General features: G+C 40.6%; 1 protein-coding gene across 6 annotated transcripts in view; it reads left to right on the top strand.

The window, feature by feature from the left end:
- Positions 1-22,048, top strand: part of CNKSR2 (connector enhancer of kinase suppressor of Ras 2) — a 355,628-nt gene that overhangs the window by 65,103 nt on the left and 268,477 nt on the right. For 5 of the 6 annotated variants that reach the window (XM_054006269.1, XM_054006250.1, XM_054006260.1 and 2 more), the window contains exon 3: positions 19,767-19,969. In XM_054006269.1, the coding sequence (XP_053862244.1) occupies positions 19,767-19,969 (203 nt within the window). Of the gene's footprint in view, positions 1-19,766; positions 19,995-22,048 lie in introns of those variants that run through there. The other variant, XM_054006284.1, reaches the window with a different exon arrangement.

Below are 22,048 nucleotides of genomic sequence, written 5' to 3'. Positions count from 1 at the left end.
AAATGACAGAGCAGGTTATGCTGGTGGGAAAGTGGCAGTATATGTGACAGAAAACATAGTCAAATATAGTAAAAATCTTAAATTAATCTGACTGTACCATTGAATTTTTATGGATAGAAATTCCATGCTTGAATGCCATTGTGGAGAAACTAACTGAATTCTTTGCATCGATCTTCACAGCCGAGGATGTAAGGGAGATACCCAAACCTGAGCCATTCTTTTTAGGTGACAAAGCTGAGGAACTGTCCCAAACTAATTGTCATTAGAGGAGGTTTTGGAAACAAATTGATAAACTAAACAGTAATAAGTCACCAGGACCAGATGGTATTCACCCAGGAGTTCTGAAGGAACTCAAATGTGAAACTACTAACTGTAGTCTGTAACCTATCATTTAAATCAGCTTCTGTACCAAATGACTGGAGGATAGCTAATGTGACACCTGTTTTTAAAGAGGGCTCAAGAGATAATCCCGGCAATTACAGGCTAGTAAGCTTGACTTCAGTACTGGGCAAACTGATTGATTGAAACTATAGTAAGGAACAGAATTGTCAGACACATACTGTAGATAAACATAATTAGTTGGGGAAGACTCAACATGGTTTTTGTAAAAGGAAATCATGCCTCACCGATCTGCTAGAATTCTTTGAGGGGGTTGACCATGTGGACAAGGGGGATCTAGTGAATATAGTGTACTTAGATTTTCAGAAAGCTTTTGATAAGGTCCGTCACCAAAGGCTCTTAAGCAAACTAAGCAGTCATGAGATAAGAGGAAAGATCCTCTCATGGATCGGTAACTGGTTTAAAAGATAGGAAACAAGGGGTAGCAATAAATGTCAGTTTTCAGAACGGGAGGGAGGTAAATAGTGGTATCACACATGGGGTCTGTACTAGGACCAGTCCTATTCAACATATTCATAAATGATCTGGAAAAAGGGGTAAACAGCGAGGTGGCAAAATTTGCAGATGATATAGAGCTACTCAAGATAGTTAAGTCCCCGGCAGACTGCAAAGGGCTACAAAAGGATCTCTCAAAACTGGGTGACTGGGCAACAAAATGGCAGATGAAATTCAGTGTTGATAAATGCAAAGTAATGCACATTGGAAAACATAATTCCAACTATACATATAAAATGATGGGGTCAAAATTAGCTGTTACCACTCAAGAAAGAGATTTTGGAGTCATTGTGGATAGTTCTCTGAAAACATCCACTCAATCTACAGCGGCAGTCAAAAAGCGAACAGAATGTTTGTAATCAATAAGAAAGGGATAGATAATAAGACAGAAAATATCATATTGCCTCTATATAAATCCATGGTATGCCCACATCTTGAATACTGTGTGCAGATGTGGTCACCCCATCTCAAAAAAGATATATTGGAATTGGAAAAGGTTCAGAAAAGGGCAAAAAAAATGATTAAGAGCATGGAACAGCTTCCGTATGAGGAGAGATTAAGACTTTTCAGCTTGGAAAAGAGACGACTAAAGGGGGATATGATAGAGGTCTATAAAATCATGACTGGTGTGGAGAAAGTAAATAAGGAAGTGTTATTTACTCCTTCTCATAACACAAGATCTTGAGGATATTGTGAAGGCCAAAACTATAACAGGGTTAAAAAAAGAACTAGATAAATTCATGGAGGATAGGTCCATCAATAGCTATTTGCCATGATGACAGGGATGGTGTCCCTAGCCTCTGTTTCCCAGAAGCTGGGAATGAGTGACAGAGAATGGATCACTTGACGATTACCTGCTCATTCCCTCTGGGGCACCTGGCATTGGTGTTGGAAGACCAGGATACTGGGCTAGATGGACCTTTGGTCTGACCCAGTGTGGCCATTCTTATGTTCATAATAAGAGTATAGAAGTAGGAATATACTGCAGAGCACCTGCCCAGGATAGTTTCGGTGATTTTGAAATGCTCAGGGAGATTAGAGAGGCTAGAAAAACAGAAAACCCAGTAGTAATGGATGATTTAAACTATCGCCATACTGTCTGGGAACATGCCACCTCAGGATAGGATGCAGAGATAAAATTTCTAGACACTATTAATGACTGCTTCTTGGAGCAGCTAGTCCTGGAACCCACAAGGGGAGAGGCAGTTCTTGATTTAGTCCTTAGTGGAGCACAGGATATAGTCTGTGAGGTGAATATAGCGGAAACATTTGGTAATAGCATCCACAATGTAACTAAATTTAACATGCTGGGGGAGGGGAGAAGAATACTAAAGTAACCCATCACAGTGGCATTTAACTTCCAAAAGGGGAACTACACAAAAATGAGAGAGGTAGTTAAGTGGAAATTTAAAAAGAACAGCCACAATAGTGAAATGCCTGCAAGATGCATGGAAGCTATTTTTTAAAAACACCATAATAGAGGCTTAAACTAAATGCATACTCCAAATAAAAAAACAGCAAGAGGAAGAAAAAAAAGTCACCATGATTAACCAACAGAGTAAAAGAGGTGATTAGAGGCAAAAAGGAATCCTTTAAAATTGGAAGTCAAATCCTACAGAGGAAAATAGAAAGGAGTATAATCTCTGACAAGTAAAGTGTAAAGTATAATTAGGCAGGCTAAAAAGAATTTGAAGAGCAACTAGCAAAAGACAAGAAAACTAACAGCAAAACAATTAAGTACATCAGAAGCAGGAAGCCTGCCAAACAATCATTGTCACCACTGGATGATCGAGGTGCTAACGGACCACTCAAGGAAGACCCAGGCCATTCTGGAGAAGCTAAATAAAATCTTTGCATTCGTCTTTTCTGCAGCGGATGTGAGGGAGGTTCCCACACCTGAGCCATTCTTGTTAGGTGACAAATCTGAGGAGGTATCCCAGACTGACGTGTCAGTAGAGGTGGTTTTGGAATAAATTGATAAATTAAACAGTAATAAGTTACCAGTACCAGATAGTTTTCACCCAAGAGTTCTGAAGGAACTCAAATATGAAATTGCAGAACTAGTAAGTGTGGCATGTAACCTATAATTTAAATCTGCCTCTGCACCAGATGATTGGAGGATAGCTAATGTAATGTGAATTTTTAAAAAGCCTCCAGAGGCAATCCTGGCAATTATGGTCAGCAAGCCTAATTTCAGTACCAGACAAATTGGTTGAAACTATAATAAAAAACAGAATTATCAGACACATCCGTGAACACAACATGTTGGGGAAGAGTCAATTTGGCTTATGTAAAGGGAAATCATGCTTCATCAATCTATTAGAATTCTTATTGAGTGTCAACAAGGATGATCCAGTGGGTATAGTATACTTGGACTTTCAGAAAGCCTTTGACGAGGTCCCTCACCAAAGGCTCTTAAGCAAACTAAGCAGTCATGAGATAAGAGGAAAGGTCCTCTCATGGATCAGTAACTGGTTTAAAAGATAGGAAACAAGGGGTAGCAATAAATGGTCAGTTTTCAGAATGGAGGGTTAAATAGCAGGATTCCCCAAGCATCTGTACTGGGACCAGTGCTGTTCAACATATTCATAAATGATCTGGAAAAGGGGTAAACGGTGAGGTGGCTAAATTTGCAGATGATACAAAATTACTCAGACTGTGAAGCATTACAAAGAGATCTCTCAAAATGTGGGTGACTGGGCAATAAAATGGCAGATGAAATTTAGTGTTGATAAATGCAAAGTAATGTACATTGGAAAACATAATTGCAACTACACATAAAAAAATGATGGGGGTCTAAATGAACTGTTACCACTCAAGGAAGAAATCTTGGTGTCATCATGGATAGTTCTCTGAAAACATATATTGAATAGGCATCAGCAGTCAAAAAAGGTAACAATCTTAGGAGCCATGTAGAAAGGGATAGAATATAAGACAGAAAACATCACAATGCTGCTATATAAATCCATGGTACGCCCACACCTTGAATACTGCATGCAATTCTAGTCATCTCATCTTAAAAAAAAAAAAGGAATTGGAAAAAGGAAAAGAGAAGGACAACAAAAATAATTAGGGGTATGGAACAACTTCCATATAAGGAGAGATTAAAAAGACTAGGACTGTTCATCTTACAAAAAAAATGGTGGGGAAGGGGGATATGATAGAATTCTATAAAATCATGAATGGTGTGGAGAAAGTGAATAAGGATGGGTTATTTGCATCTTCACATAACACAAGAATTAGGGGTCACTCAAAGAAATTATTAGACACCAGGTTTAAGGGCCAAAAATATAACTGGAATCAAAAAAGAATTAGATACATTCATGGCAGATGGGTTCCTCAATGGCTATTAGCCCAAATGATCAGGGATGCAACCCTATGCTCGGAATGTCCCTAAACTTCTGACTGCCAGAAGCTGGGAGTGGACGACAGGGGATGGATCACTTGATAATTGCCCTGTTCTGGTCTGAAGCATCTGGTACTGGCCACTGGACCATTGGTCTGACCTGGTATAGCCATTCTTATGTTTTTATGTTTGAGTTCTGTGGATTGGGATTTAGGAGGCTGTTTCTTGACAGCATTTTAAAAACTATGGGTCAGACCTTCGGATGATATAATTTGGCGTAGCTTCTCTGATTTACACCAGCTGAAGATCGGTCACCTAATGAAACCATCCTTGAAGTGCAATCTATTGATGGAGAATGTGGTGGTGGGGAAAGGAAACCCCCTCTAAAAGAAGGAAATAATACTTATTTTTTACTTTGAGTCTTGCGTAGGTCACGGGGAAAGTAACAGATACGGTGTGCTTAGAAACTTACTTAATGTCAGTTGCCTAAATTGCTATGGCTGGTACTAGAACTTGGTTATATTCGGTGCATTCAAAATTGTGAATATTGAGGATTACCGCAGACAGGGCAGCAGTGAGATTTGCCAGAGAAAATATTGATGCGCATCCATTATGAAATTAGTTATCATTAACATGAAACATTTCTGTGCAAATGAATGGAAGAATAGAACTACTCTATCCACGAATGAGTCCTCTTAAGAATATACTTTTTGTCTTAATCTCATCTTCTGAAACCATTTCCTAGACAGAAATCCTTTCCCTTGCCTTTATCACTAGTTAGATCTCAAAATTACATTTGTCAATAATGGTGAACATTAAACTTAATCAGCCCTGTGCTACTGAGAGAAGATTCCATTTAGGAATGGAAGATCATATGTACTAAAGTTAAGATTTATTGGCAATATCTTCTTGTTCATAGGAGTAAAATTATTTATCCTTTTTATCATTGGCCTTTATAAGCTACAGTTGTATTCATATATATATAGCTGTTTCTTTCCCATCTTTGGCCTGAACTAAACGACAGAATCAAAAGTCCATAACTGGTCAATAAAATGAGGACGTAAAAGGATGTCTCCAATAGCCCACACAGGTCACTTTGAAGGTTCTTATTGCTTTTTTAAGGTGTAGTTGAACAGTTCACTTAGAACCTTGTGGGAAAACTATATTAATGCTAAATGATCCCCCTCCCACAAAATGACAAAAACAGAGAAACCATGGGTAGGGGCCTCAAGAGATGAACACCTCAGTGAGGAGAGGATCCATTTGCAGAGATATCCCATGCACACATTTCTCTCTGGACTTCCATCCCCTGGGAACAAGGCCATGGAAACTGTAACCAAACTTGATGGATTCCCAGGGCGCTGAGGGAGGCTAGGCATCTGGTTGGAGGGGCTGTGTTCATGCATGGGCTTTTTGTCTGGTGCTGCCATTGGAGCTATGGGTCAGTCATTAGGAACTCCTTATAGCCCCATCTGGCACCAGGACTCCTGAGAGGAGGTTCTGGGGAAAACATAACAACCTCAAAGCTGTGTTACCTTTTATGGGGAGTCTTTGAAGGGACCTGATGGGGATGATGATTCCCTTTTGCCTTTGCTTATTCAGTTTTCTCCTGGTCCATCTAGCCTCCATCCCTTCCTCACACATGTACCTCAAACCCATGTAGGAGGGAGGAGGATGACACTGTGATGTTACCTGATTTCCCTTTCTGTGGAGAAGTAGGCCTGTGCACAAAACTGCCTCTGCCTCTCCCTCCATGTGAAATTAAGGGGTTTACAGTCTGTGTTGTGGATCTGAATTTGTATTTATTTATGTAATTAATTAATTTTAGTGGCTGCTTATAAGAATTTAAAAAGGTGCACACCCATTCAAAGGAATTGGTGTTTAAAGATGTCCATTATGGAATAACAAGTTTTAAACTGGTGTCACATTCATGACAATGCCAGTGGTTTTACTGCTTCCTTTAAGATATCAGTCTGAGATCTGGGTGTGATGTTTACTACCATACAATAGTATTCTGACATCCTAAATTATAGAGGAATGAGAGCAATTGGCTAACTAGGACCACAATGATCTATTTGAGAGAACATAGAGAAAAATAAGGGTAATTACTGCTTTGTTTTATGGACTCTGATTAAATTGGACTAACAAAATAATTGTATACATGCTTTATTAGTGATAATCTTCAGTGTCATAAGCAGAATTTGCCTTTCTGATGCCCCAGTAGATAGTGCAGTGATACAGAAATTGCTATCTGAAAAGCATAGATGGGATTGCTGGGAATAATATCGTCATTTATGTGAGACTCTCAAACTCCAAGGAGTTGTGCAGAATTGCTTTCCCTCACTTTAGCAGTATAGTATTGATAAACATTGCAATCACTTGGGCATAGTTCGTTTTTCAGTCCGCAAAAATCTCATAGTAAATGTTAGTAATAAGAGAAGTGTTGTTGTAGCTGTGTTGGTCTGAGGAGAGGAGAGACAAAAGATGGGCAAACCAATCATTTATTGGACTAACTTCTGTTGGTGGAAGAGACAAGCTTTGGAGCTTCACAGTGCTCTTCTTCAAGTCTGAAAAAGGTATCCAGCGTGTCACAGCTAAATTACAAGTCGGGACAGACTGCTAAGCATAAGGAGTATCATACGGAGTATCATCAAACAATTCTAACCCATGCTTGATGGGGACCACATTCTGAAAGAAATCTTTCCCAACCCTCCTCTTCTGGCCTTCAAACTACCCCTCCCCCCAACTCACCAAGCTTATCATCAGAAGCAAGTTCCACACACACCGGGACACACCAATTCAAAGCAGCACCAGACCCTACCAAAACAAGAGATGCAAAACCTGCAGATGCATCTCCACTGTTACAATAATCAATACCCTCTACAACATACCTTTCAAGATCCATGTGTCCTGCATGTGCCTATCACAACATGTGGTGTACCTCAAGCAGTGCATCAAATGCTCCAACTACAGCTATGTGGGTGGAACCAAGCAATCATGCTCTCAAATGAACTGAAACAAAAAAAATGATGAAAGACAAAAATATCCGATCAGTCATAAGAACGGCCATACTGGGTCAAACCAAAGGGCCATTTAGCCCAGTAGCCTGTCTTCCAATACCAATGCCAGGTGTCCCAGAGGGAATGAACAGAACAGGTAATCATCAAGTGATCCATTCCCTGTCTCTCATTCTCAGCTTTTGGCAAACAGAGGCTAGGGACACCATCCCTGCCCATCGTGGCAAATAGCCATGAACTTATTTCGTTCTTTTTTTTAACCCTGTTATAGTCTTGGCCTTCACAACGTCCTCTGGCAAAGAGTTCCATAGGTTGACTGTGAAGAAATACTTCCTTTTGTTTGTTTTAAACCTGCTGTCTATTAATTTCATTTGGTGACCCCTAGTTCTTGTGTTATGAGGAGTAAATAACACTTCCTTATTTACTTTCTTCATACCAGTCATGATTTTATAGACCTCAATCATATCCCCCCTTAGTCATCTCTTTTCCAAGCTGAAAAGTCCCAGTCTTATTAATCTGTCCTCATATGGAGGCTGTTCCATGCTCTTAATCATTTTTGTTGCCCTTTTCTGAACCTTTTCCTGTTTCAGTATATCTTTTTTTTTTTTTTTTTGAGATGGGGTGACCACATCTGCACGCAGTATTCAAGATGTGGGTGTACCATGGATTTATATAGAGGCAATATGATATTTTCTGTCTTATTATCTAGCCCTATAGGCAGATACTTTTCAAAATATGATAGCTTCATATCTGACCTCTTAGTCCTTGTCCTCAGAGGAAACCTGTACATCACTTTAAAAAGACAAGCCTGGAAACTTAAATTCATAACTCCTGCTAGACACTAAAAATCATGGTCTCAACAGAGACTGGTTTTATGGTTCATTCCAACAATTTGTAACCTACTTACCCCTTTTTGTCTTGAGACTGCAGAGGCGTTAATTGCCCACTTCATTTTAAGTGGTTTCTTGCAACATATGTTTACCCCTTATGGTTAACAATCTGTTCCACCTTGTGTTTAGCTGGGTCATTCTGTGGCACTCTGGTTACCTGCAGAAGAGCTCTGTAAAGTTCCAAAGGTCGTCTCTTCCATCAAAAGAAGTTGGTCCAATAAAAGATTTGACCGTCTTGTATCTCTTAGTAATTACATAAGTCATTTGGAATAAATAATTATTGAAACAAAGTTAGTCATCTTATTGTTTTGTATTTATGAAGATGAAGTGTGAGGAGCGCACACTGTACACTTATAAAACAGCATAATTTAAACACTGTAGATTAACCTGCTTGGCAATGCTGCTTCAATGCGAAGGAAGGATGATACATTTCTTAAACTTTGTTTTGGCATTTAAAGACCCTGGGAGAGGTGGCAAGGTCTGAAAAATATATAGTGTCAATGGAGCTAGTAGCAATGCCTGTGGTTAAGGGTGCCCAACACTTCCCATTATAAAAGCCTGTTTTCAGTTATTTATATGTTTATAACTTTGCTAATATCTAATCGTTTGCGCTGAAATTTTCAATGTTGGCTGTTTGCCTCAGGCTTTTTTTATTTTTGCTTTTTGCTTCAGCTAAAATGGTTCAGCCATTTCTGAGAATGAAGCTTGGGAAAAATATTGTTTGCCTACGTTAAAACATACACGCACAAATTTTGCAACCGTTTCATCAAACACCTCCTTGCTTTGCAGCAGACTTGAAATTTGGCAAGGTGGTTGACCTGGTGCCTGGCCAAGTTTAAAATCTCAGTTTGCACAAGCTCAGTAGAGACTTGTTCAGTTTGGCGGCTAAATTCTCCACCAGAGAATCTGTTTGTATTGAGCATGCTTTATCTCCAGCAAGCAACATTCTCCAGCCTAGTGTTGCAGGGCCTGACCAGGACTTTTCTGCAATTGCTTCTCCTGGCTGATTGGGTGCTCAGGGCACAGGAACTAAGAGCAGGCAGACTGTCTTTTTTGTGCTCTCAATTATCCCTATCTATCACCCATTCAGTGAGGTCGAAAAGGAGGAGGCAGCTACACCGGAATGCAGAAAGGTGAGAAATGTGATGTGGGGGACAAGGGAAGAGAGGGTTCCATAAGCTAGAACAGGCAGGGGACAGGAGCTGGGGAGTGAATCAGAGCAGAGTGGGTAGGAGCTGGTGGTGAGGTATGGTGGGGGTTTGGATAAAAGTAGGGGGGGAGTGAGGCTAGGGGCACAGGGGCAGAAGGGTCTATAACCACTAGAGCACATACTCTCCTCCAGAACCTGGAACTGAACTCAGAAATCCTGAGTCTTCACATTCCTCTGCTGTCAGCAAATAACTGAATCCCAGTAGCAAAGTATGTATCTCATCTCTCCTCTGTTGTCTGCTCCACATAGAGGATAACAGCCTACTACAGCTACCATTTACTCTGTTACTTCAAATGGTAGAGGTTTGTGCATCGAAATATTCAAATCTTGCTGATGTACCATGTGGTGTCAATATTCCACATGAGGGAATGTTTTATTTGTCTTCTTTTGACATAATTTTTTAAAGAACATTATTAGGGCTGCAAAGTCAAGCACTTTGAAGTTGGAAAATGTCAGAATTAAGGTTTCATGAAACCTTAATTTTCCCCCCCACCCCCGTGCATTTGCATCATTATAGTCTTTAATTATAGAATCACACAGAATGTTTTTTACAAGACATTGCCTCATTCAGAGAATGGGTAAAATAATAATTCAGAGGAAAGAAAATGTATAACTTCATCCTTGTAAATTTTATTCATATCATCGAGAAATGTCAGGCATAATCAAGAAGTTACATTCCTAAATATGTAATTTATTATTTAAGATGTAGTGCAGTTATCTTGTAGACTTTAGCATTTATATTTTCAAAAGGCTGTCTTGATGATTTAAACTAAAAGCATTTTTAAAAGATCCGTAATTATCCTTGTCTTTAAAAATATTTTAGGTGTAATGGGGCAGGGGCAGCGCGGGGAGCCCCCATGGCTGCCCCTGCGCCTAGGAGCTGGACATGCCAGCCGCTTCCTGGGGTTGTAGGGAGCCAAGGCAGGCAGGAGCCTGCCTTAGCCACACTAAGCCACTGACTGAACTTTTAGCGGCCCAGTCAACAGTGCTCACCGGAGCCGCCAAGGTACCTTTTTGAGCAGATGCTCCAGTTGAAAACTGGATGCCCGGCAACCCTACTGCTCCTGCTGCCTCCTCTAGGTGGGAGGCAGCAGCTCAATAAATCACCATCATTGGGGTTCTATATATTCCTGTCCTAGTTCTGTTCCTATTTTTTCCTTTGCCTCAAGCAGAAATATTTGCAGTAATATTTACTCCTGTGTTCTGTAGAGTAGTCCTATTCTTTGTGGTTTGGGTAATGCTTATTTTTCACCTAAACCAAATAATTTCTCAGGCATTTCTGGTTTTTTGTCCTCTAGGGGAAATGGTATCCCTTTTTTAACATCTTCTATAAGGGGTAAAAATTTCTACAGGTCAGAATCACTTGTATCGCTTAGTGGATGGAACACACAATGGGACTGTCAGTCAGTTGTCTATACTAGAGAGTTCAAGTGAATCTATATAGCAGCAAAGCCATTCTGGTCAATGAAAATGTATACTTCCTCCACATAGATTGCAGTAGCTTTCTGTGGTGAAAAGGGAGAAATAATGGTTGAGGGAAATATGTAAGGTGGCCATATGGTCCTTCCTCTACCTTATATGTTTTTAAAAGACATGCAGTGACCTTGATCTCAGATGTGCGCAAAGACATCAGTGCGGTAGTGCCAGTGTAAGAAACTATGATCCACCCATCTATTTTAAAGGTCTGTGAAACGGCTATTGGAACTGAGGCTTGAATCCCAGCAGCTTTAAACTGTGTGCTGATGGAGCAGCTATGATAGGGTTAACACTGTATCTGTGCACCAGTTTGGAACATCCAGCCTTTCTTCTTCTTATCTATGCTGTGGTGTGAAGTGCTTTAGCCTATCAGCAAATGTTCAACTAGTTTTTCCTTAGGTTTGTTTTTTGGAAGTGGGCTTTTTTGTTTTGATAGTTAAGCAGTTTTGTTCAAGCTCATCCAAAGTGTTTTCATTCAGCTTCCCCCCATGGCATCAAATGGCTAGGGCCCTACCAAATTCGAGGTCCATTTTCATCAGTTTTGTGGTAATAGGATTTTAAAAATTGATTATTTCAGCTATTTAAATATGAAATTTCACAGTGTTGTAATTGTAGGGCTCCTGACCTAAAAAGGAGTTGTGTGTGTGGGGTGTCATAAGGTTATTGTAGGGAGGTTGCAGTATTGCTACCCTCACTTCCACGCTGCTGCTGCGTTCAGAGCCGAGCAGCTGTGCGACTGCTGGCTAGGAGCCCAGCTCTGCAGTAAGTGCAGAAGTAAGGGTGACAATACCCTACCATACCTTCAGTCATGAGTCACCATTCTCTGGCTGCCCAGCTCTGAAGGCAACAGCGCAGAAGTAAGGGTGGTATGGTACAGTATTGTCACCCTTACTTCTGTGCTGCTGCTGGCAGAGTGCCACTTTCAGAGCTGGGTGCCTGGCCAACAGCTGCAGCTCTCCAGCCACTGCTCTTTGGTCACCCAGCTCTGAAGGCAGCGCAGAAGTAAGGGTGGCAAAACCACAGCTCCCCTAAAATAACCTTGCAACCTCCCTAGAACTCTCTTTTGGGGAAGGATCCTCTGTAGAGGAGCAGACTCACCCAGCAGCACCTCCTGGTGGTTATCCTGGGAATTAGTTCAATCCACCCCACAGCACCCCCTGCAGGCCAGTGGTCTGCCTGTCCTCCAGCCCCCCTCCCCAATGTCCCTCCCAGACCCTGCTGCCCTTTTATCTGGGGTGCTGCCCCCTGACAGTACACCCCTTATACTAGGGTCTCCCCTCCCTGGGGAACCCCCACCTACTATCCCTACCTCACCTCAGTATAAGGCGACTGCCAGTCATTGTCTAGCCCCATACCCTGGGGCAGACTGCAGTATCAGTCTACTCATCACTGGCAAGGTTGGGTTTGGACTTGCTACCTTAGTATACCACTGGACTGCCCTCTGCAACCCCCACTACCTTTTAGCCCAATACTAGGCCACAACCTGGGGCTTTCCAGGCTGGCAGTCCCCAGCCCTGCTCCATTCAGGTATCCTGTCTCTAGCTTCCTGCAGTCAGGCCCTCTTCTCTCTGCCTTCAGAGAGAAAGATTGCTGAGCGCCTGACTCCCACCCTTTTTATACAGGCCAGCTGGGCCTGATTGGGTTGTGGCCCAGCTGCAGCTACTTTGCCAATCAGCCTAGTAGCTGCTTCCCCCCTGCAACAGCCTTCGCCCAGGGCTGTTTTAAGCCCTTCAGGGCAGGAGTGGGTGTCCACCCCGCTACACCCCCAATTTGAGAAATGCTGGTCTCCCTCATGAAATCTGTATAATATGTGGTTAAAGCATACAAAAGACCAGATTTCATAGTTTGTGACACATTTTTCATGGTCATGAATTTGGTAGGGCCCTACAAGTGGCACAGAGCATTTGCAGGCAGAATGAGTAGACTGCCCCCCACAAAATATAGAAATGATTGATGGTGATTGGTGGTGCTGCTTGTCAATTTGCGAAGGAGCTGCAATTCATCACTCACAAACTGTCATATGAAGGTTAGCAGGTAAAATTTCTATTAATGGACCCCACAAGGTTTAGCTCAAACACCTGCTGCTAAGCTTCACAGCTTTCTGTTATAGTTTCCTCAGGTTTTTGTTTTCTGATTGTTATAGATGACTCCTTTAGATCCATTACTGCAGTGTTGTGGTATGATTAGGGTAACTCCTGTTGCCATGGAATTCAGTCATTCATGTCTTTCAGTTGTAAAAAGAGATTTCTGAACTCGTTTAATCTCTGGTAATTCTTCAGTGGTTGGTTTTTATTTTGGATTGTGGAACCATAATATTTTCCATAGCATGCAATTATGTCTTTTCAGATTGCTTGAAAATGAATGCATTGTTTTGCTTAGAAAACCACATTGATGGTGATGCATTTCCAAATTTAAATTATGATCAGACTTGGGAATTATTACTTGGGCAAGTTTTTCCAAGCTTAACATGTACAACTTTTCTTTTTAATATAGCCCAGTGATGGGGGGAAAGAGGTTGTCAGTTTGGCAACTGTTTTAAAGGTATTTTTTACTTAAGAGGGTTTTAATAAACACAGCTGTGCAAAATGATATTCTGGCAGAAATTTGGTATATCTATATTCACATTCCTTGCTATAATTATATTCTATTTTGCATAGAGACTTCATTGAAATAGACTCACTACTAATATAAAATAGTTCTAAAATTTATTGATTTCAGGCACTAGCTTGTGCTCCTGATTATTATTATTTTTAAATGAGAGCTGGTGATGGCTCTACAAGAGCAACAGGTTTTGTTGTTTTTGCCATCCTTATTTCCCCTCCCCCACCAGTGCTAATGAGGGAAGACATCCAAAAGAGAGACAATCTTTAAATAGTCATAATATGCAACTTTAACTTATGGCCCTAAGCTTTCATATTAATTACATTTTTAAGTATATTTTTTCATATAAATCTGTATGGCAATTTACTTTATCATTCACATGTAGCAAAAATGTATTAAGAATAGTATTCTAAGCCTGTATGCCTTGATGTAAAAGTGAAGAATTGAGCAAAATTGCATATTATTATTATTAGTTTAATTATTTGCATTATAGTAGAATTCAAGACCTAAACCTTGGTTGGTATGCCATTGTGCTAGGCAATGTACAAGCACATAACTGCCTTAAAGAGTTTACAGCCTAAACAGACAAGACAGGCCGGGGGCGGGGGAGAGAGATGAAGTGACTTGTCCAGATTGTCTCAGCAGGTCAGTGTCAGAGCCAGAACTAAAGTATACAGACTCTCAGTCTAGTGCCCTATCAACTAGACCACACAGCCGAAATCACATAATTGCTCCCCTCCCTCCCCTCACAATAACATACAAGTAATGCGCATTTTTTAAGTTTAGCTATAAAGATCTGGTAGCTAGTTTAAACAAAAATCTCAAGAGCAAAGATACTTTTGTTTATGGTTGCATCTTCATCTTTTTGTTGTTGTTACTCTTAGATTTTGCCAGTTTCCAGATATTGACTTGATCATTTACATATTGCATGTGCTAAAATAGTATGCAAGTGGGGATGCATTAAACATGTAGTACTCTAGAAGAGGTGTAAAAAGACATTGAATCTTTGGAGTATAATTAGTTATCTCTGCCTCAGTTGGGTTTTTATCTAAAGTATCAACATATATAAGATAAATTCGGAAAATGAGCAGAAATTAACAGTGTGAGATTAAATTTCTGAAGAAATGCAAGTGAATTTGTGCTATAATAATCCTAAACAGAGATACGTAGTATAGTGGAAGAGAAATGTGAAGGAAATGATTTATGATGGTGAACAGAACATGAATCGAAGCTTGTAGTCATAAGACATTTTGTTTTGATTTATATAAAAGAGGCTTAATCCGATAGATCATGGAGTTGATAGTCTCTGTATAGTGTTGTTGTTATGACTGCACTTAGAACTCTTACCATGTGCACTCAGGTTTGATAACCACATTTAGCTGCTTGACAGCATCTTCACTAATGATGAACTGTAAGGTATGTGGGTGTGTGTTTAAAAACATAATTTTAAATGACTTCTCAACATTAAAAGTTTATTATGGAGATACCAGTCCCTCTATAGTTTGAGGAATACTACTTACTGGCATAAGCATGATTCCCTTCCTTTAACTTTGCCAAACCCAGACTGATCTGTATGCAATTTCACATGCCAGGTCAAGGCCAGTGTAACTTCTTTGTTCATTTGTTTCCTGCATTGTTTGTGGTGAATTGAACCAGACATTTGGGAGAGATGACCAGACAAGAAAGGGATGGTGTTCGGTTCTTCAACCTTTTCCTTATGTGTCTGAGCTAGAGCTGAGTGAGATTTTGGTTTGTGGCGAAGGACCAAAACATTCAGGAAAAAAAAATGGTTTGGTTTGAACTGAAACTGAATTTTTTTCAATTTTTCTAGCTGAAACTAAATAACCAAAACACTTTTGTCTCAGGTCAAACAAAACAATTTGAGCAGAAATTAAACTGTTTTCAGTGTTTTTTTTTTCCTTTTGGGCATTTTCAGGCGTTTCACCATTTTATTAAAATTCAATTAAATTTGAAACAAAATGGCATTTTGATATGAAATATTTCAGTTCAAAATAGTCAAAACAGACAGTTTTGACTTTTTAAAATAAATTTTCTGGCCAAATCTACTTGCTGAATTGGACCTGAATTTGTGAATAATTTTGATACATTCATTAGCAAACTTATATTTACTGAACAATAATAGTCCTAGTTCTACTATTATGCTCATCATATCCCTCCAACTACTGGGCAGAGCAAATCAATTTTTATTGTATCTGTTGTCCATGGTGATAACTTGTCTTTAATTAATTTAGTGGTTTTGCTGAGGTGATTAATTACTGTCAGTTCTTTCACTGCATTATAAAGCATGGATTGCTTTTTCCATGTTAATTTTAATGTCGGCTTAGAAAGTTTTTCTACTTATACTCTAAATCTGTCTATCGTATAATTGGTACAGAATCTTTAAATAGTGGAGAAAAATGATTGCCTTCAGTATACTGTGTATTTAATCAGCAATTAAGTCTCTTTCTAAGGGCTTGTGTATGACTAGGAAGAAAAGTCAGTAACTGCACAATTAAAAATTAAGTATTAAAGCTTCTGTGATCAGAAAATATGTGGTAGGTCAATAGATAAGCTTGTCTTGAAGCCTCTGGTTCTTAGGGTTTTAATGTGTGTGTGTGTGTGGTTTATTTTTATTTACCTTAAATAAACCTTTATTTACCTTAAATCCCCCTACATTATTCAAATAGTCTTAAAGTGCAGCTCTGCTGTGAAAAGTAAATGTTTAGTTGCTGAATGACTGCAAGTAAAAAGAGACTCTGGCCAGGATGATGGGAGACATGGACAAGCGCTTAGGTTGCTCCCCTCTGGCGCACTGTAACACCTCTGCAAGAGTAGAGACTGTGTGACCACCCAAATATGTGGGATAGAGGGGGCAGCCAGTGGTGAAAGGGCCCACGGTATTTCTATGGGGAATTCTTGCAGGAGGCAGATTCTTCCATGTGGATCTCAGCCCCAGTGGAGTTGTTTGCTTTCTATTCTACCACTCCATCAACAGTACTTAATAGAAAACTGTCCTGCTAATAAGCAGCAGCAAGTGTGAACTCCCCTTTCTAGTATCACCCGAATGACTTGTTAAGACCCATTCATTTTACTGAAGTTATGCTCTGAAGTGATCCCTCGGAGCAAATTATATACATCTTAACCATCTCCTCTCTTATTCACAGGATGGCTAAAAATACTCCTGGGGGAATTCTGTGCCAAAAATTAAAAATTCTGCGCACAATATTTTAAAATTCTGCATATTTTATTTGTTTAACTAACACTACATAATCATGCCAGTTTCAGTTATTTTGGTAATTTATTTAAAAATACCTGTCAGCAAATATGTCTGTAACAATACAGATGCACACAAATTCTCCCACAGGTAGAGAATTAAAGAAACCCTTACAATAACCCAGTTTCTGTTTCTCTGCCTCCTCCCCTCCAGAGCCCAGCCAAGGGGCCAGACCCCCACACTCCCTCCCCCTGAGTCCAGCTGTGGGGCACCCCTCAGTCCAGACACTTGCACCCCCTCCCCCCAGAGCCCCACTGCATCCTCCCAGCCGAGATACTCACAGCACCTCCTCCCTCAGAGCCCATCCGCGCCTTCCCCAGCCCAGACACTTGCATCCCTTCTCCCCAGAACCCAGCTGCGGGCCATCCCCAGCCCAGACACTCACTCTCTACCCCCCAGAGCCCAGCCACAGCCCTGACACTCACATGCACCCCTGTTCCCTCAGAACCCAGCTGTGCCCCCACAATCCAGACGCCTACTCCACCTACTCCCAGAGCCCAGCCATGGGGCGCCCCCAGGGCTGGTGGAAGGATGTTTTGCGCCCTAGGTGAAACTTCCACTTTGTGCCCCCCCCCCCCGTCACCGAGCCTCCGCCCTGAGGCGCCCCCCGCGGCAGCTCCCCCCTCCGCCCTGAGGCGCCCCAAGCCCGGGAGGCGGGAGAAGTGAAGCAGCCACGGCATGCTTGAGGAGGAGGCGGGGCAGGGGTGAGCTGGGACGGGGAGTTCCCCTGTGTGCCATGAACCCCCCCCCCTTGCTGCAGGTGGCCCTCCCCGCGCTCCACTGCCCCAGCTCCTTCCGCCTAAATGCCGGCGGCGACCGGGGCGGCCGAAGATCCGGCCACAGCGGTCACTGCCGAAGAAAATGGCGCCCCCCCCCAAATCCTAATATCCTAGGCGACTGCCTAGGTCGCCTAAATGGTTGCACCGGCCCTGCGCAGCCCCCGAGGCCAGACATTTGCACCCCCTACCCTCCCAGAGCCCAGGGATCCAGAGGGAGAAACAGCTGATGCTGGGTCCTGGGCTTGTATGAAGTTTCCGGCATGCTGCCTCCTTCTTCCAGGGCTTGCCAGGAATTTCGGCTGCTGGGAACCCTCCAGCTTCTACTCCCTATCTCCCCCCAGCAGTGTCTTCTGTTTGTGAGCTGGGTCCAGCTGCTGGGTCCAGCACTCCCCTAGTGGTAGCCAGAAGCTATGCAGCCCATTTCTGTGGCGGGGAAGGAAATTCTGCGCAATGGTGCAGAATTCCCCCAGGAGTAATATAATTTGTAACATACTTGAGACACAAGGGTAGGAGATGAAGGTGTTTGGTAACTGGTTCTTCATCATTATTTTTGTCAAAAGTTGGGTTTTTGAGGAAGTAGCAGAAAATGTTGAAATGCTGAAAGCCTGTATGGTCGCATGGGTGTAATGTGGGTAAAAAAGTCAAAAATGGGTGTGAGTTTAAAAATTGGATGGTAAGAGGCCACAAATCCCAGTGATTGACTCTGGTGACATTCTAAAGAATAGGAGCTCTCAAACATACTTGTAGCTGTTTCCATTGCTTTACAATGACTCTACAGACATTATAGGCTTCGGTGTGAGTTTTGAGGTTATTCTGGTGCTACTTGTGGTGTTGTGTGAGTGGTTGTGTTGATTTGCACGTGGGTTGTTTTGTGCAGGGAGAGTTGTGGGGAACGATGGGTATATGCTGAAGTGAGGGACTGTGTGTGTTTGAGGTTATTGTGTATAGTGGTTTTGTTGTGTAGGTGGTTGTGTTGTGCTGGGGGAGTTTTGTGTGTTCTGCATGACTGGCAGTTGGGCACACAGGTGTGGTAGCTAGGCCAAGTAATGCACCATCAGTGCAGTCTCTGTCATGCAGCTATTGAACTGTTGTATGCAAATTAGCTGTAGAGTAAGGGTGGTGATTGGTTGAGTTACCTCTGATATCTGAATGGTCTAGGACTCTTGGCAAGGCATGGGTACATTCCTTAATATAGCTGTATACCACAGGGGTGAAATTTGTGAAGTCAAAATAGCTGAGAACTGAAAAATTGATTGGTAAGAGACTTTGAAAACCCAGTGATGATCCAGCCTGGTGATATTCTGAACAAAAAGAGCTCTTGACCATGTTGTAGCTGCTTCCAATGCTTCACATTGAGTCAACAGGCATTTTAGGCTTCAGAGTGACATTCCTGGATTTGGTTGTAATAGGTACAGTTAATAATATGAATTATATATGAGAATTATATTTCATTTTATGATGCATTTTTCAGAAATATTTCCATAAAATGGAACGATTACCAAATTTTTGTAATCAGTTAATATTGCTGTATAATTCAGTGCATATCTGCTGCATATTGGAGGAGTCCATAATTTCAGTCTAAGGGGTTGCACAATACAAGGGACTACAGTACAGAATTTGGCTTTAAAATTGGAATGTAGTTAACAATTCGGTTGAGGTATGAGCCAGAATTGTACAGTATTGTGCTCAGTGTTCCATAGTTCTGCTGTATTGCTAATGGGAGTAAAAAGGAGTAAAAACTCATTCTTTTCACTAAAGTCAGCAAATGTGACTTGGAATGCATCAGGTCGGATTTGGATGTTGAGTAGTATCTTGCTACAGAAGTGGTCCCACTGAAAACTAACGGGACTAATCGTAAAGTAAGGTATTGTTCAGGGTGGGTAAGGGTATTGGAATCTGTCCCATAGGCATCAGATCTCTTGAGTAGTAATGCACTGCTTTTATATAGCCACTTTTCTGAGCAGAAGCACATTTTTTTAAAAAAAAAAGTCCAATGGTAGCTCTGATTGGATTTTAAGCACACACATTTTATACTTTAAAACAGTTAAAAGATTCATTACAATTTTGCTTTTTTTTCCATTTCTATTCTGTATCCTGTAGAAACAGAACATTCCAGGAATAACAACAACAACAAAGTACATTCATGAGTAGGCATGTTCCTACCTTAATTATCAGGAATGGCTAAGTTTCGAAGCATAAGAGCATTATTACTGTGTCTCAGTTCTACATTATTGCAAAAAGTACTAACTTTCTTTTAATTTTATTTCTTTTAAATGCAGAACTATGGTTTGGAAACAGAAAATCTAAAAACCCTTTCTCACAAGCTAAATGCATCTGCCAAAAATCTGCAGAACTTTATAACTGGGAGGAGGAGGAGTGGTCACTATGATGGCAGGACCAGCCGAAAATTACCAAATGACTTCCTGACCTCTGTGGTGGATCTGATTGGAGCAGCTAAAAGTCTGCTGGCTTGGTTGGACAGGTAAAATCTCCCAAATGTTTCACAGGTAACCAGTTCATGCACACACCCAAAACAAACCTTTTAAAATCATTTTATACTGATATTAAGTGTAAGCTAAAACCACCAATTGACTTTAAAGAATGGAAATTTAAATTGATCTTTAAAAAGATGAAGCTTTAGCATGCAGTTTGGACTGCACTCAGGATCATCTTTTTAAAAATACTGTAACAATGGGCTTATTTGCAATTGAATATTATGGCTAAAATGGATAAGACAAATTGATGAACTTTTGTATTGGTGCGGGGTCAAACTTTTAAATGAACTGTTTAATTCAAACAAGTTCTTTTGATGTTTATTGTGCTGGTAAAATTTTTGTACCAATGTTAATACCTAGTTCCACAGTATCTGTGTTGCAGTTATGGAATGTCTTTACATGCAGTTATGGAATTATTTACATGCAGTTGTGGAATGTTTTTGAAGCTCTAGACACAAATAGAACTTTTCTGATCAGCTGCCTTTGATGTTACGCTTATAGGATCTGATCAAACTCAGATGACTCGATGGAAAGACTCCCATTGAAATCAATGGGAGCTGGATCATGCCCTTACTTTACAATACCTTGCAAATATTCAGGACCAGGACTGAACTTTCTACTACATTTCTTTGTTCCAATTTTATTTATCATGGCACTGAGACTCTCCAGGTAGTAAAGATGATTATTGCAATTTCTCAAGTGATTAAAATTATTCTGCTTTTAAGCATATGCCTTCATAAAAACACCTTACAAGTCATTTTATAGTCAACCATAAATAGGCTGCTTGTCTTGTCTTGATTTAAATATGCAGTTGGTAAAGGGGAATTCATATTCATGTATCACCAACTGAAGCTGTGATGCACTGTAGATTAAGCAAAAAAAAAAAAAAAAGTGTGTGGCAGAGTGGGAGATTCTGAAAATCCAGACAGATACTTTCTTTTCTTTTTGTCAGGAAAATTACCTTTGTCCCCTAAAAGAAACACTCTGGACAGAAGTGGTTTGTTTTAAGTGAGGTATGTACCTGTCCAGCTTTTAAGAATGTATTCTTCAAAGTCCTGCTTTTGCTGTAGGAACTGTAACTGCCATTGACTGCTTGTCTTGAAGTTTGAAAAGATTGGGCTAAAATTGGAAAACAAATAATAGAAAAGAGACATCTTGCAGTTTAAGGAGTAATTTGTTGGTTCTGGTGTAAATAATATAGATATTGTGTTTTCCTTTAAGTTTGGCAATAGCATTACAACCAGAATTAAAAAAAAAAAATGGATGCCTAATGTTAGACTTCTAAGACCATATTTAGGCACCAGGAGGGGTGATGTTTTAGTGGACCGAGTACTGAACAGGACTCGGGAGACCTGGATTCTAATCCTGGCTCTGCTGTTAACCTGCTGGGTGACTTTGGGTGAGTCATTGTGCCTCAGCTACCCTATAAAATATAAATGATACTTACCTGTTTTGTAAAGCACTTTGAGCTCTCCTGATGAAAAGCCCTAGGTAGGAGCTGGGTGTTATTATTATTTATTATGTAATAAGTATAACCTGGTTTACCAAAAGGCAGAGCACCTGGAAGCTCCCAGTGACCTGGCAGTTCTGCATTTTTGAAAAGCCAGTTTACTTAAATGCCTAAATATAGACTTTGGAACCCAATGTAGACACCTATTTTAAAAAGCAGGAAAAGTTCTTTAAGAACCATTTTGTTTAATATATCTTTAGAAATATTTTCTGATTTCTCATATCTGCACTTACAAAAGCACATCAATAGTTAAGTCTCTACTGAGAATAACCTTATTGAAGGCATTTTTAAAAGTTACACTTCAAACTTACCTAGTTTTAGCTTGTTTTAACTTGCCTTTTTAAAATACTTTAGCTCTTCTTTGTTGAGGGTTAATCATAAATACTTTAAGGCCTAGCACTCTTAATCTTAAAAGATGCCAATAACATAAGGCTACAGTTTCCTGCTTACCTGCTGCAGCACATTACAACTTGTACTATAATTACACATGCTGTTGCACCACTTCTGCCACAAAAAATGTGTGTGACCCTTAAAATGTTTGAGTCCAAAAGACTGT

This window comes from Malaclemys terrapin, chromosome 1 (assembly GCF_027887155.1).
Source record: "Malaclemys terrapin pileata isolate rMalTer1 chromosome 1, rMalTer1.hap1, whole genome shotgun sequence".
Lineage (NCBI taxonomy): Eukaryota > Metazoa > Chordata > Testudines > Emydidae > Malaclemys > Malaclemys terrapin.
The sequence above is the reverse complement of the archived record's forward strand: the minus strand, read 5'-3'. Positions and strand labels throughout refer to the sequence as shown.